Source organism: Rhea pennata, chromosome 8 (assembly GCF_028389875.1).
Source record: "Rhea pennata isolate bPtePen1 chromosome 8, bPtePen1.pri, whole genome shotgun sequence".
Lineage (NCBI taxonomy): Eukaryota > Metazoa > Chordata > Aves > Rheiformes > Rheidae > Rhea > Rhea pennata.
Genome location: NC_084670.1, coordinates 31748274 through 31764970, shown reverse-complemented (window position 1 = coordinate 31764970; position 16697 = coordinate 31748274). Strand labels below are relative to the sequence as shown.

At 39.8% G+C, this 16697-nt stretch overlaps 1 protein-coding gene across 1 annotated transcript in view; it reads right to left on the bottom strand.

The window, feature by feature from the left end:
- The window catches only part of COP1 (COP1 E3 ubiquitin ligase), a 133273-nt gene that overhangs the window by 44985 nt on the left and 71591 nt on the right, over positions 1-16697 (bottom strand). The window contains exon 15 of the mRNA XM_062581152.1: positions 12823-12939. Coding sequence (XP_062437136.1) covers positions 12823-12939 — 117 coding nt within the window. The remainder of the gene's footprint in view (positions 1-12822; positions 12940-16697) is intronic.

Sequence of the window (16697 nt, the reverse complement as noted above, 5' to 3'; positions counted from 1 at the left end):
TTAAATTATGAGGTAGAGATTAAATGTCAGGTTTTTTTCTATGTAGAGAGTAGTTTCCATTTTTGTTCAAGGGCCCTAGAAGTCACAGAATAATGTAGGTTCGAAGGGACTTCTGGAACTCATCTGGTCCCGCTTCCTGCTCAAAGGAGGGCCAAATGTAAAGATAAATTCAATTTCAAAGTTAAGTAATTTTGCTCAAGGTCATGCTCAAGTTTTGAGCATCTCCAAGGATGAAGTTTCCACAAATTCTTTGGTCTAGGCTACCCTGAAAAGCATTCTTATTTCAAAAGATTAGATTTACCTTTTTACGCAAATTTTACATAAGTGATTTGTTATCAGTAGAAGAGGTGGAAGGTGTTACCTCAACTTTCAGCACTACAACATAAATGTTTAGGCTGTATTTTGCTGCACAAGGTTCCTGCTTCTCAGTTACTTGAAGGTTTTGTCTAGCAACTCCCACATGATGGAAGTAGCAGGAGGCACTGCAAAGCAACCTTACTTCTCCTTTAATGAGGATGTTTTCTTAACAAAAGAAAGGATACTGAAGAACTAATGAACTTTTCTTAACTTTTACCAAATCTGTAACAACAAGCACAAAAGTGCTTTGAGATCTTCGTGTGACTAGGGTGAAAGTATTCAGGCTGGAGGTTTAGCTCCCCCTACACCACAGCAGCAGAATAGAGTTTCAACTTTCATGCGTGGGTCAATTCCAGAAAGGAAGCTCGAGGATCAGACTGTGGGAAACGTGAACACTCCTGCTTTGGGAATAACTCAACACAACCAGAAAGGAACTTGACAGTTCCTTGAAAGGAACTGGAGTTACAGGAATGCCAGAAAGTTTTCTTACCATGTGTCTTTTTTCTGGGCATAACAGAGAGTATGTGGCAAAAAGGTCTCCAGGTCTTTACCATAGCAGCAGAAAGGTAGAGTGGCATTTGGGCACTCGAAGAGTGGCAAGGAGGCATTTAAGCCAAACACTATAGAGAGATTTCTTTCACTTGGCAGAGTAATACTAGAATGGGCTATGATCAGCAGACTTTGGTCTACTATAGGTCATTTCAGGGAGAAGAAAATAGGATAGCTGTCATTACACAAGGAAAAGGAATGCTATGGCAGAAGAGAAGGATCACATTAAGAACAGTAAACACAGGGAACTCAAATTCAAGAGAACAAAGCCCTGTAACAAAAATTAACGCAGGAATTTTCTGAAGGAGAATTTATCTAATATTGACAACTATGAGTTGACATCAGTGCCCTCTTTACAAGCCTGCTGGAAAGGAGGAGATTAAAAATGGATTTAATACAAAGATCCTTTGACAGACTAAACTACACAGAACATTTTGCTGAAGAATGCAGCATGCAATTTTCCACATGCAACACAACAAATCAGGTGACGAGGAGAACAGAAATAAACCTATTTCATCCCCACCATCCCCTTGCAGAACTATGGTATGCCATCAACGCACAGGCAAAGACAAGACAACCGTTTCTTTTCTTTTTTTTTTTTTAATTACTTCTGCCCATACCTGCATTTCAAAAAAAAAAAAAAAAAAAAAAAAAAAAAAAAAATCTACTCCAGTACAGCCATTGTTACAGGCAAAATTAAAATGTTTACTGAATATGGCTTTGCATTTACAATTTTCTGTGCTAGCAGAAATTGTCAAAATTACAAGTACTTTGTTTCTGCCACTGAGACAAAATTACTCAATTGATGCATTTGCTTTATCTCTTCTTTTTATTTGGATTTTCCTTCGCAGCAAGGTAACAGTTTTTCCTTTGAATAGCCATTTTCTTTTGCCTTATTGAAATCTTAGTGTTCTATTCTAGAAGCAATGCTGTGGTTCACAGCAGTGAACTGGAACAATATTCCTGTTTTGTATTTCGTATGTGTGCCCAAGACGATTTGAGATGCAGTCCTTCATATTTGCTATCAGTTCTGTCTAGACAATTGGTCTCAAAAACCACTGTGCTAGATTCCCAGGGAGTTCCCACATACCCTTTCTTTGTAGGTGCCACAAACACTTAATGGCCACCCAATAAGGGATTTAAGTGCGGAAAAGCATTCAACAGATTCTTCTCCGTATGTCAAAATTCTCCCCTTACAACATGCTCCGAAGACCATGCAGGAGTAGCTAAGGTCAATTTGATTTATTCTTCTGGTGTCAGAATGTTAGAAATCTGACAAGTGAAGAAGTCCCAGACCCAGTGGTGGTCTTAGGAGATAAAGGAATTTTCCAAAGCAGAGAAAGGCAAATGGGTATTTAGGGATGACTGCATTCTGTCAGCTCAGTCAGTCTAATTTTCCTACACTGAATACAGATGATGGCCAACTGTCTTCAAATATCATATTTGGACATCCAACACTAATTTAGTCTAGCTAGTCATTTAAATGAAGAAAGAGCAGAGCTTTGAGAAAAGAAAATGCTTAGTGATGGCCTGTTTAGCAAACTGGATAAAGCGAACAACGTAAGAAAGGCTTACTTCATGAACTCTGAACTAAACATAGCTGAGGTTATATGAAACACATCTGGTAGCCTCAGTTTAATCCTTGGCAAACCCACCAGTTAGTACAGCAAGCATTTTAGCAACAAGGGCTCACGGGTGTGACAGCAGAGGGTAACAGGTTAGCACTTGATACATTTTGACAGAGCTTGGCAGAGGAGCTGATATCCTGCTTCAGTCAGGGATTTCAGTATCCTACCAGCACCAAATGTACTTTTTCCCCCTCCCCTGGCTAATGTAGATCAACACTAGCATTTCACTAAAGATCTATATCTCCCTCTGCTGAACACATGAAGGGAACAGCAGCCTTGATAGAACTGCCAACTGGGTTTTTAACCTTCGTATTCGACAGGTTCGCTATGGCTTAAAGTTACAGATGACATTTGCTGGGTTATGGATAATGGCCTTTACACACTGGGGACATTTTTTATTGACTTGTCTAAAGCTTTTGACACAGCAGCCCATAAAACGTCTACTAAATAACTTGTCTCATATTAAGCAGAGAAGGAGGAGACATAAAACATTAGAGATCTTAATCAGCTGAGCAAAGGGCTCAGACAAGAAGGAAGGTAAAACAAATCTCTCCAGAACTCTTTTGAAACTCTGACCTTTATGGTTTTAAGAACTACAAAGAATTCTCAAAAAGAATACAGCCATCCCTTATTTCTGCAATTCAAAGATTGCCTTCTATCACACTGTTAGAAAAACCAAGATATTCAGGACAGATAAGGAAGCTTTACAGCTAATGTCTTCATTAGTTTTGTAACATAGGTAACAACTCACAGCTTGTGGAAGAATCCATTTTTTATGGCTGAAGAAGAAAACTGAAGATGATGTACTCACTGAGCAAATTTAGGCTCTTAATACAACTTTTCTGCTCAAATGCGTATGTATATGAGCCTAATGTACACTGGTGCATGTAGACCAATCCGCAAGATGAGTTTTGACACATAAAAAGAACATGTGAAGAACAGTTGTTCTTACGTAAAGGTGCTTCAATCCATGTTGTCTCCATGGACTATACCTCTGAAGGTTTGAAGCTTATTGTATGAGCACTAGAAGTCCTATTTGTACAATGATTGTTGGATACATCTATCAAAATCAGACATACTACCTCACCTGCTGAACAAATCTCTCCTAATATAAGCTACCTATTTCACCCAATATTTGCCTTACTGTAAACCTACGTCAACTGCTTCTGAGCAATGATCTAGAGGGAAAGAGATCACGTGCAGATCATGTAAATAAGGGCTTAAGACACAAAGAAAGCTGGACACCAAAAGGAATGTTCTCCCTAAGATTTTATGAGTGTATTTAGGAAGCAATTTTTTTTTTTTTTTTAAAGAGTTTTTTGTCATATCAGCAGAGATCCTAAAACAGAGTCAAACATCTTGCGAGGAGGATACCTTCCCCTATGAAGGAAGAGAAAGACTGCACAGCAGCACTGCCCAGGACTGTCATGTCAGGCAGAGTCTTCTCAGCTCCCACAGCTGACAAAAAACACTTCCAGCAATTGGCACCACATGGAGGATAAAAACCATCTCAACACACTACACATGTCTAGGCAAGAACACTGAAGCTACACAGGCTCCAGAACAGTCAAAAACTGGCTCTAGGAAAAGCGCAGGCTGCTGCCATATGCATTACAATATGAAGACCCAAGTTTGCCAAACTGTCAGTCAGACCTGATTTCGCCCAAGAACTACATTTTGCTTGACTAATCTGAGGAGATATAAGCCTCCTTTTACCAGATTCTGGAGATGATGATCTTGTTCATCTTCTGAATCGCGCTCCAGGCAGACTCTACTGTTACTGAAAAAATAATAGACACTAAGTATGCTATTATAATCACTGGTATTCAAGCTTCGGATAAGAACGCTTAGACTAAAAAACAAAAAAGCCTGTCAAAGTTATGGTGGATTATACAGACATTTAAACAAGCATGGGAAAAAAACATGATGATACACAGATATCCAAATCGGAAAAGAGGCAATTTGATCCAATTAGGCAGTAAAAATAAGTCAAGTAAAAGGGCTAGAATTGCTAGACACATATCTCAAGAAAATGTCAAGAAGCAAGACTGTAGATTCAAATGGCTAGCAGTGCCTCTTAAGAGGAATTGTTCTCAACCTGGCTCAAGTATTTGGAAATTCTCCTCTTAAAACATCTGCAACGTTTAGATACTCAGATAATAAGAAATAAAGTCTTCTAGATAACAGACCACATTGCATTTGCAGGTTATGCAGATTGTGTGCTATGCAATGTGGCAATTCTTACCAGTTGGTATGGAAAAAGTAGTATATGTTACAAAGATCTAAGTGGATGCTGTACCCAAATAAAAGGCTGGAAGGGTTTAACTATGCAGCACTTAGAACAGTAGATGACACAGTAAAGCATTACAGAAGACGTCATTCCATCAAGCAATTCTTTTGAATATGGCCATAGCTAGTAGCAAGAGCAATTTGGCATTTGGTGGAAAAGACTAATCACGGAGTTGTCTATTCCATTCTTGAATTTCAAGGCTCATTTCAATTTTAATTTGAATGCTGTAACATTGACTAAACGACTCTATACCAGTTGTAAGACAAATTGTTCAGGAAAAGAATATTTAAGCAAACAATCAGCATGCCCATTTCTGCTAACAGCAGATTAATTCTGTTCTTCAGTGAATCACAGAGCTTTTCAAATTGACTTTATTCCTTCGCTTGTTACCAAAGCATGACCACCTCTGGCATAAAGTTTGGAAACTCCTGATACGTCTCAAGATTGTTACTCAGCTTATTGCAAATTCTTTAATCAACAGAAATCAGAGACAACTCTTGTATAAGCAGTCATGCTTTAAACTCTTAAGAGTGCTTCAGGAGCTGATCTACTCTTTACAAAAAGGATTGTTATCTACACTAAGACTATTCTTGTCAGATCTGGAGTGTGGAAGGAGTTTGCCTTGTGAAATTCCTACATACGCCACCTCCTGAGTGCCTCTGGCAGGACTCGTTTCCTTCATGATTTCCTAGAAAGCAGCTACAGCATTACCTTCCTACACTGTAGGAAGGCATCATAGAGCACCTGGCTAATCTGGTGGTCTCTTGGATGTGCAAATATAAGTAAGTCAGATTAATACAGCATAGCTGCAGCAGTTCTGCCTGTCAGTCCTGAGTAGAAATGGAATATAATCTACCAACCAGCTCTGAAATCATCAGCGCCAGAAAGATTTTCAGACACGCATTAGGATAGCAGAAGGTACAGTTTGAAATTTCACTTTTAATTATATTCCAACATCTATGCAGGGAAATAATTTTTAACACACAAACTTTCAAAATAGTACTCTAAACAATCCCACTCTGAGCCTAGTGTTTATCCCAAAATAAGTCCTGTCAGTACAGAAATATGATCACCCCCACACTAGCCAAAAGTACAGATTCCTTCAAATGACCATCAATGCACTGAAGTGTTGTGGATGCTTTCAAAGGTTAGAACAACTGAAACAAACTCATTTCAGAAGTCATTGCAGATAAGTAATTTATGAGATGACAAATGTCCACTTCCAAAATACAGAACTTGTCCCATAGTTCAAGACCACAGACTAGACGAAAATTATTGAAGACCCACAAAGAGACAAGACATCCTTCAAATCAAGTTCAGCATACAGTAACAAGGAAGTCTTGGATTGCTGCATGCCACATCAACTTCATAAAGGCTGAATTTCAAGCATTGCTTGAATTTTTTCCACATGCTTCAGAGAAATGCATAATCTTTGTCTCTGCCTTTGAATACTGCATTTTAAATTCATATTAATTTTGCAGCTTAAGCCCAGAAAAGCTGCCTAACTCCACCCTAAACGTGTCAGACATTTGCACAAATAGATTCTTTCTAAATCCTTGCAGGTTTTCAATAGAGCAGAGTACTTACCCATGAGACTCTATTAAGGTAAGACCTTGCTTTTAGCTGAGAAACATTAATTCTCTTCCAAAAAAAGGCACACTGCCTTCTTGGTCATTAATATCACATCACTCTTGTGTTTCAGAGCTGAATGACAAGGCAGGCAAATCATCAAGATGTGAAGCAGCATGAAAGGCCGGCTGCACAAAGAGGTGTTTGGAAAAAAGAAATCACTGCCCCAGATACTGCAGTAAAATCTATATTCCACTGGATAACAATGGTCTCCAAAGTGGTTCTGCCAGACAGCTGGTACATTAGTAAACCTGAATGATGCTGAAAGAAGCCATACGTGACCTTGAACTTTAAGTGCATTAGGGCAGGGCAAAGATCTTAAGGGGGTGGGGAACCCACTGCAAATTAAAACAAAGCTACTCGCACAGCGACAGGAGCCCTTTCACATGGCATATGCTGTGAATCAGTGTCATTAGTTTTGCAGCTTTTCAGCAATGAATGAAAGGCTGCAGCATTTAAAGCCTCGGTATGATGCTGTTCTGTAACGCTGAAGATGCTGGAATACTCTTGCTCTAAGAAGCTATTCAAACCCTGTAGCATCCCTCTAGCTACTCTGCACTTAGATTATCTATGGAGGAGAGTGCTTCTGGAGATTTTGGCTAAAAGCACTAAAGACGTAAAATACAGGGAGCTCATCCTTTTGCATCTTTTTGCTGTACAGCACAAGAGAAAGACTACAACAGTTGAACACAAGCTTCTTGCATCTGGAAGGCCCTAACACATTTGGGAAGGTGAGTGTGCACTGGGATCAAAGCACATGCAGAAGGGCAGCCTCACTGAGCTTCTCCGCAAAGGAAGAATTTTACATAACATGCAAAACCTGGTGGAGAAGGGCAAAACAGTCTGAAGAAAAAAGGCTTCCTTGGGAAGTGTTCTTGCTCAGCATCACTGTACAAGAGGGGAAAGGAACACGGAAAGACAGAAGGGGCAAGAAACTACAGTTGGACAGGAGAAATGTGAGAAACCTCAGCAAACTTGTTCAGTGAGGATTTGGTTCCCTGTTAGCTGATGCTGATAATTTATTCAGGCTGCTGAGGGCCAGTTTGTCTCTAGGGCTGATGCTCCATTATCAGCTGATTGAGGGTGTGTGTGTGTGTGGGGGGGGGGGGAAAGATGAGGAGAAGAACTTGCACCAATTCCTCCCCCCCCCACCAACTCCGCTCAGAGGCGAAACCAAACTTCCTACACTAAACGTGATTCATTTTTAGCAATAAAATTGCCAGGATAAAGAAGGAACTGGAAAAGCACAATTGGGAATGCTTAGGAAGAAATATGGTACCTCAGTGCGGATAGTATCAAACCCTGAGGCAGTGATTTCATGTAAGCATCAAAACCAACCTAAGTCAGCGCTGCCCCATGTTTTCCCTCTCCTGGTCACTTTGTCACGGGCTCTGGGCAGCGTGGGACAATACAGTCGATCAGTCCAGAGACTCGATCAAGGTTAGCAGCAACCCAGCAAACTGTTAAGTTCTGATCATGTTCAAGCCATTCTGTTGTATCCCTCCATCTACGTATCTGCTGCTTCTGCTAACTTGTAAAATTCTTGGAGAGCAGGTACAGCCTTTGCCTCCACTTATGACACCTCCCCCTCTTCAAATACCCACAGATCCAACCTGCAAGATTTGTGGGTCCTACAGAAAAGAAAAAAAATAGCATGCAAGAAGACGATGCAAGAACTCAGGAATCTTGAGTCTTGGTGACCTAATCTCTCCATAATATATGGGAAACAGTAGCTGCTGACAGGATTACAGCATGCAGGGAATAAAGCATTGCCTACTATCAATAGCTATGCTTAGCTCACTAAAGTTAGCAGACAGGCTGATCTCACTGTGACTGCATGAGCTCAACAACGTGTTTGCAGAGTGCATGCATTTTCAGCCACTTTCCTATTTTATGTGGGGAAACAGTGCTACTGGAAAAATATATGGGTTGAGGGCATCGTGGTGTTGCTGAGGCAGAACAATAACAACTTCAGCCATGATTTATACTGCTAATTTCAGGATAAAACACTACCTCTTAAAAAAAAAAAAAAAAAAAACCCAATTACTTGATTCTGTATTCGGCAGTGATTACAGTTTATACTGCATGATGTTTCAACCCAGTAAGCATGCAAATAGAATATTTTATTAAAAGTCACAGACAAAAGTAATCTTTCCTTCTTTATACGCTCTCTCCATTGCCACAGATTTTTATCAGATTTTAGTCAGACGCTCTAGCTCCCTTGTCACCTGAAGCACCTGTCTGATTAAGAGAATTATTTTAAGAGAATTATTTTCTAAACCAAATATCCATTTCTCTTTTGTATAAGCTCTATTTCCCATTTATTGCTCATTTGTTCTGTTTTCAGCTACCAAAATGATCTTCTGGTCATCTAAAAAGCCTTCAGAGTGAGAAGCCAGAAAAGAAATATATATTTCATCCATATTAGACGATAATCCTGAGATTTGTTTCTATAGTGGCAACTAAAGCACAGTTTTCCATGGCATTTATTTGAAGCCAAGCCAGTAGCTGATACTAAAGAAAAAAGAGCTCTATGTGGAGTTGCACTAATAGCACTTTTGACCACGGCTGCATCTAAATCAAAGCTTCATTGCACCTCTTTCTACTATCACTACTCTAATTTTTCAACAGGTATCCTGAAGCACAGGGGGTTTAACTAAGAAATCCACAGACAGAATAAATTCCAATTCAATCCATGTCAAGTCCTTTTTAGAGGGCAATATTCAAGACAGGCATTTCATTTGCTATTTCTGTTGCTGAGGAAGGGCAGGAAGCTGCAGAGGAACTCAGCACAGAGGGGAAAATGGATGTTCCCTGCCAAGGAGGATCCAAAGCTGCAAGTATGGGACAGTCACTATTCGCACTGCAGACGTGCTGAGCAGCCCCAGCCAAAAACCAAGCTGCCATCACACTTAGCACTGTACAAACAGAAACCAACTCCACTCCAAAGAGCTTCTAGTTTGAGTACCAGAGCCAGAGGACAGCAGAGAGAAAGACAGGGGAATATAAGAGAAAGGAGAATTTCAACGGGCTGCTCTATCAGCTCAATTTGTGCCACTTGTGTTGGTATGCTCCGTGAGAATTTTAAGGAGAAATAAGACAGTTATGGGGAGTTTTTCCCCCTAAATGGTAGAAACAGTCTAGGAGGAAGCACGAAAGTACTTGTCTGAATATTTTGCCAGTGCACAAAGAAGAACAGCATCACTGATAGAGGTAAGCTAAGAATCAACATTTTACTAGCAAATGAGAAAGAATATGAAACCTGGAGACAGGATAAAAGGGCTTCAAGATAACCATCTGATTTTTATGGAGAATGCAAAGGCAGAACCAGCAGAGATCAAAAAGATGTTGATATAGCTGAAGCATCTGATTAGGAAAGCTGACATCAAGAAGCTGACTTATGAAAGAGGAACTTGGAATAGATGGACACAAGTGGGCAAGATGCATTTGTCAAGGCCAGAGCAAATGCTCTATTTTGATTAAATGTGAAGGAAGGAAACCTTACGAAAAGGGATTTCAGCTGTAAGGATGGTTAAGAAAGGCCCTCAAGAGAAAATAAAAACAGGAAGATTCAGAGGCACACTACCTTTCAAGACACCAGCACTGAAACATTCTAGAGCTGCTCAAATTACACTGCTAAAACAAGATGCACCAACCTGCAATTTCTCCTGCATACGAAGAAAAAGTGGAACCGAAACATATGTACATTTAATAGCTGTATATTAAACTGATTTACTTCTTTCATTTACACCCCTAATACTATGCACCAATAGCTTTTCTCCCTACACCTGCCATTTTATCAAGTGCTTAACTCATCAAGTCACTCACTAGATATATCTCTATTATTTCACTGATTTTTAAGTTGCCTAGTGCTAATACAGTAACTGCAGAAAACCCCACTCAGCTGACTGAACTGACAGTTAGTGATGACATGTACATCTGCACTTCAGGATGCTACAGCCTAGTGAAGGCCAGAGGATGAAAGAATGGTCTTTTAATGTTACGATCCGGTCACATAAAGTCAGCTTATGAACGCACACTGTCAAACCTCAGTAACTGCCTGCTTCCTGCAAATGCAATACTCACTGTGGAATACAGATTTTCTTCTTCCTTTAAGTTTCCTCAAAGCAACAAATAGAGGAAAAATAGGAATACGTACAGGAGCACCATTTCTACTGAACTACTATACAAAATTCTGCTGGGCGCGTAATGCTAGAACATATCAGCTGTTTTACCATTGACTATGCTGCAGAAAAAGTAACTGAAACATTAATTTACATAACCATGAAGAATCCACAGAGCATGTGAACAAGCCAAGGCAGAGACAGAACAGCTTTCTGAAATTGCCTATTACACTGGTCAATCAATTAGTGCTTTGCGCTGCTCATCTTGATTCCTATGGGGGGCTAACAGACAAATCAGTGTGTCCAATTTGCATTTTTGTTTTTAAATACTGCTCAAAGAAACCAGTTTTTACTCTTCCTTTATTAATTTTACAGTCTATGTGACAAACCACACAGTTTAGAAGTTATATTGCTTTTTTTTTAAATATATATAGACCAAATGAAATTAGTAAGCAAGATCAGCTGAAACTGATGGAGGAGAAAGACGTCTCGTCTCCATCATAACACATTAAACTGGACAACACTTTCACAGTACATATGGTAAAAACAAACGTTTTTCTCCTGATTTTTAGGAGTTCAGAAATAAGTATTACACCCTGTAAAACACGTCATTTTTAAATTTTATTTCATTAGCATTTTTTCACACTTGTTTGTGGTTGAAAGATCAATTAGGTATTCCTTTGTGGGCAAGTCATTCCCATCAGTTCAATTACTCCATGCAATTCTTTCAGCATAGTTAAATACCCATTTTAATTTTTATTTAGAGACTCAACTATCAAGCATCAAGCAGCTGTAAACATATGGTTTTTCAATTTCATTCTCTCTCCCTCCCCTGCATTCTTCCCCAGTACAAATACCATTTTACCCCTCAGCATTCTTTAAACTTTAAATACGCAGATGAAGTAATCTAAAACCTCCAAATAACCCGTAATGTTTGCTCATGCCTCTTTGGCTGAAGATAAGACCGTTGCGCTTTATTAGGAGCGAGTGCGGCCTGATGGACAGTAACGTTTCAGACTGCTTTCATTCCACCTGCCTCAGTCCCGACACCAACCACAGATTTAGCTGTGCCTTATCCTCCTTTTTCCTTTCAGGTGGAAAGGAATCCCAATTACTGGTTTATGAGGAAGAATTCTAGTTATTGATGCTTTTACCTATCTATTTTAATCAGCAGCTGATTCACTTGGAGTTGGGCCTCTCCTCTTTCCCTAGAGCCACAGATAGCCCCTTTCCTTCAAAGGCTGCTGGTAAGTAATGTAATTCAATCCTATTCTCGCACGCAATTTGCTAAACTTCAACGAGATGTCTGTCAAATAAGTCAATATTTTACTCTCCAACTTCAATCCATTTTTTGCAGTGTATCAAAATGCAAATTTATTTTCTACTCTTAAAAGTCAGAGCTTAAGTAGAACCAGCCTGGAAACTGGAACACCTAAATGAAACACTAAACTACCAGTTGGAAGAATATCATCAAGATATCTCTGAAATCCAAAAATGCGCCCTCAGAACATACACTTACAAGCACATTAGAACTTCACAAGAAAGAAGAAAACACAATTCACCATATCAGTTAAACATTCATAAGCAATTCAGATTTTTTCCGCTGTTGCATGTATAGCATGATGTAGTTCCCTCCCAAAGTAATACCCACTCTGTTCTCAATTTTTTGTATTATCACTAAAAACTATTTTAACCTAAATGAATAAAAGGCTTATCATACCTTACCCAATGACTATTAAAAAGAAACCTTTTAACAGAGATACTTTGTCCAGCCTAGGAAAGCATAAACCCATCCATAGATATTACAGTTGCAGCTACGAGAAACATATACAGCCTCTGTTTTAAAAATATGCCCCAGGTAAAACTAGTTAAAATTCCCAGTATGATCTTGTATCATTTACATAGCACAGCTATGAACCAGAAAAAACTACCACCACCACGTTAACATGCTAGCCTCACTTAGAGACTTATAAAGTTGAGATTTGCCCAGTTCCCTTAGTTATCTCAAAAAAATGCACTACGTGATTTGCTTTCACAAGCTTTTATTGCTGATAAAGGCACAAAATTAGATTGGATTGCATGAAGAAGTCGACACTCAGGTACCATTACAGTCCTCTGGGTGACTACACACTTGAGAAATCTGTCTCAAGCTTTTTAACTGCAAGTTCAAATCTTTAGAGGGAAGTCAGGAACTTAGAGAAGAGAATAGATCATCTCATTGCCCACCCCAGTCCCTTTTACCTACCTGCACAGCCAAAAGCAAGGTGATACCTAGAAGAAGGGCTGAATTTGACACAACACACATTAGCCTTGGCCTCGATGCTGGCTACTGAATTGTCCAAGTTGGTAGACCACAGCTTCACTAGGAAACAAACAAGAGAAATAAGTAAACAACAACAAAAACACTCATCTGAAAGGCATAAAATCTAGTTACTTCAAAAATAAGTCCGAAAAAGCTGCCAAGAGGAACAAGCTTCCTCAGCTGCCAAGAGGAAGTCAGTGATTATAAACGGTTAATTTATAGCTGATGGCTAGTGAGCTTGAAAAGAATTTTCAAATGATTCTATACATCTCCAACACACACCAGACGATGGAAAAGCTTGTGTGGCTGGGAGCTGCAGAGCAGGTGACTAACCACATGTTATAGTTTCAATATTTAAGGCTCCTGGTCTGTGGATTCATATAACCAAGAGCAGGAAGGCTTAAATCCTGTTTGTTCTTTGTCACCTAGCTGTGATCTGAAGTCCTCCATTCTCCAAGGCAGAAGTGCTTTGCGCAGAATAAATGTACTCGATTGTATGTTTAAATATAGTAAGTGAGAACAATTTATCTCACTCTTTAAAAGCTGGCATTGGCAGGAAAGAAATCAGTATGCTGGTTTCCTATGTTGACATATTTTATTGGTACAAAGAATTCTAGTGTTTTATGGGACTACTGTGTGAACATCAATTAAACTGTTGTACAGAACAAGCTCTTCCCCCAAGTACTCACTTCAGACCATTTCACAGGAAGAATAACAGAAAATACAAAAGGCTTTTCAAATATAGCCTTCCCTGCCCTCCCCAAACACTTCCAGTGCTATTTAAATTCAAAGATGAAGAGTGTCAGGTGGTCCTCACAGAGCCAATCTCACAGAGAACGGCTGCATAGCTTACAAACTACAGATTAAATACTTTGCCTTCGGCCCAGGTGAACTGGCATCAACCCAGAAGAAGCCTCCAAGATAGACTGAAGTCAACACTAGCAATGTGCTTTGTTCCCTCTCTCCCTTTTCTCGAGCAAAGGGTCGTGCTGTCCTCAGTTACCATGGACAGCATCTGAAGCAGGAAGCAGAGCAAGCCAAAGGCAATGCTTGTGAGCACAGAGGAGCCACACAAAGGTCGGATCCTGTAAACAGCTCCCAGGAGCAGACTGAGCCTTGTCAGATCTGTGGTTTAAGGGCTGTCTGTTGTCTTTTTACTGAGGGCTCACTTTGGAGGCGTAAGAAGTGGCAAGAGCAGAAATCTTGTTTCCCACTAAGGTCAAGAAAAATGCAAAAGAGAATTGTAATTTATTTTTCCCCCTAAGAGTGTCCCTCTCCATCACCTCTTTGCCATTCTTTCCTAGGAATTTTGAAGGAGAAATATGGCTTCCACGTGGACTATCCAAGGATGTTTTCAATGGTCAAGGAAAAGGAGGAATGTTGGTGGGTTTGTTCTAGCACACCTACTTTTTATAGTCCACAGTGAAAAGCAAAGATTGCACTACTTCTGACCATATGCAGGAGAACTGCTTCAAGGATGAAGGAAATACACGGCTGCTCAGAGTACACTAAGGAATCATTTCAAACAACAGTGTGTGGGTATCTGTCAGCTGTCTGGAACACACATCCATCATAAACACAAACACTGATGCATACTGTATTTGCACATAGGTGTTATGTAAAATGCAGTGAAAACAGCACCCACTCTGTTGTTGGTTTTCAAAAATAAACCCATTCACACTTACCAGAGATGTAATATACATTCTAAACATCTAGCTGCATTTTTGTGAAAAAAATTAAAACCCCAACTAACACCCAACAGCTCTGCAAGCATGACCTAAGACCTTCTCTTCCCTCAAGTGAGGCTGGAGGATACAACTTCTGTAGTATTTGCACTGGAGAGGGTGGAGTGAAAAGACAGATGGGAAACAATTTTGCAAAACAACAGAACATTGGCATTTTACTTCAGCGAACAGACACCAACAGATGTATAGTCTACGCTGCAGTGGCAGTAGAGGACATCAAGTTTATGGATGTGATGGTATAGGAACCAAGTAATCCTATGGTTAAAAGGAGACACTGTCAGCAGACAACATTGCTTAAACTAAAGTAGCACAAGAAGGTTAAATGAGCTCACAATTCAAAGCAATGCTGTGCCCAGATCTCATACTACACCCAAGGACTGCCTTGAAGCCTTCTAATCACGTATCAATATTTAAAGCTGTGCGCAAAATGGAGAAGTCTCTTAACACCATCTGTAATAAAAAATAGCCATTTGGTCTCAGTTTTGTAGCAGAAGCTAATTGAGGGCTAAGTTTCAACTCGGCTCTTTTTTCTTCCTTTAAGTCTTCAGGTCACAAGCTCAGCTATTTCATCTGGTGAACAGTCAACCCGTGTGTTCAAAGCCATCATAATATTCATTACAACTGACAGACTAAGATTAGGATCTACAACAATTTCTGTGATCTAACTGCTGTGGAATACACCAGGCTCCAATTACAGCTTAGCTAGTGCTATTAAAAAAAAGGATATACACGACATGACAACACATAATGAAACATGTCAAGTTCTACCTGGAGTTGTCCCTTTTTTTAAAAAAAACTGACAAGCTAATAAACTCTACCTCATGAATTATACTTTATTTGCTGTAGTTTTAAGCAGTTTTGCTGAGGTCGAGGAAGTAATTATACAACAAACAGATGTCTTGATAACACTCGGAATTGTGTTGATGCGGCAAGCAACCATCTGAGATCAACTATTCCTAAAACACATGTTCCCAAAGCATATGTTTCCTAATTTTGCTGTTGCTGAGATACATCTCTCCATAAGGCCAAATATCTTCCCCTCATCAAACAAGGAAGATGACTACAAAGTGCCTCTCTTGGTTAAAACATTTAAATCTTTTCAAAGTTTTTTAATTGGTTCAAGTTTTATTTCAGATGCATCAGTTTATAAATCAATCCTCTATACACCAGTTTTGTGCATAAACACTAAGAAGTGGAAGCCTATATTGCAGTAGCTGAAGAACAAAATCTGCTTATAGGAAAAACACTGCATTCCATCTTTTGAAGAAATACCAAGTCTCCAACAGCGTGCTATCCACATACGTAACCAACCTCGGCAAGTGCTCTAAGAGAAGTGTAACTGAGCCATACTTAAATGCGTGCAATAAAGGAATGGGATATATACTGAAGCACATTCATATACATGTACTACTACTGCTTGTACTATATCATATACTACTGAGAAAGCCATCTGCATAGATTTAGGGAGTCCTTAGCCAAGGAGGAAGCCAGGAGCAAGCTGCTGAACTGCCCTGGTAGGTGAAAGTTTCAACCCGCCGTCCTGCGCGGGTCAGCGGCAGCGGGCGCACGCTGTAAGCAGCAATGTTACCAGGCAATGACTGCAGGGTGGTACTCCTTGCCAAGGGAAAGCGCAAGACACAGCCAGTCAGAAAATTTTAGTTGCCACTGTAACTACCAACGTCTTGAACGACTTCTGAAGGCATTCCTAATTGAATCCAACAACCCCACAAATCACCAGGAAGATATCCTATTTCCTTTAGCCAGGAAAATGAACAAACTGAAAGTTCAGCCTGATTTTAAGAGCAGTAAAACACCTAAACCTCCAGTTAAAGCCAACAGAAGCTGAAGGAACTCATCATCTAGGGGAAATGAAACCTCAAAACAACCCTCTGGAAACCCTCCACAAAGCTCCGGTGGAAACTCTGGTCTGCAGTTCTTAGGCTAGTTCTCTATCTACAAGGCCATGCTTACTTTTTATGAAGCCAATGTTGCAAATGTGTTGCCCCCCTGAATTCAGGGCTATTACTACTACAAAAAAAAAAAAAAAAAAACAGGAGCAGGATTAGAACTCAT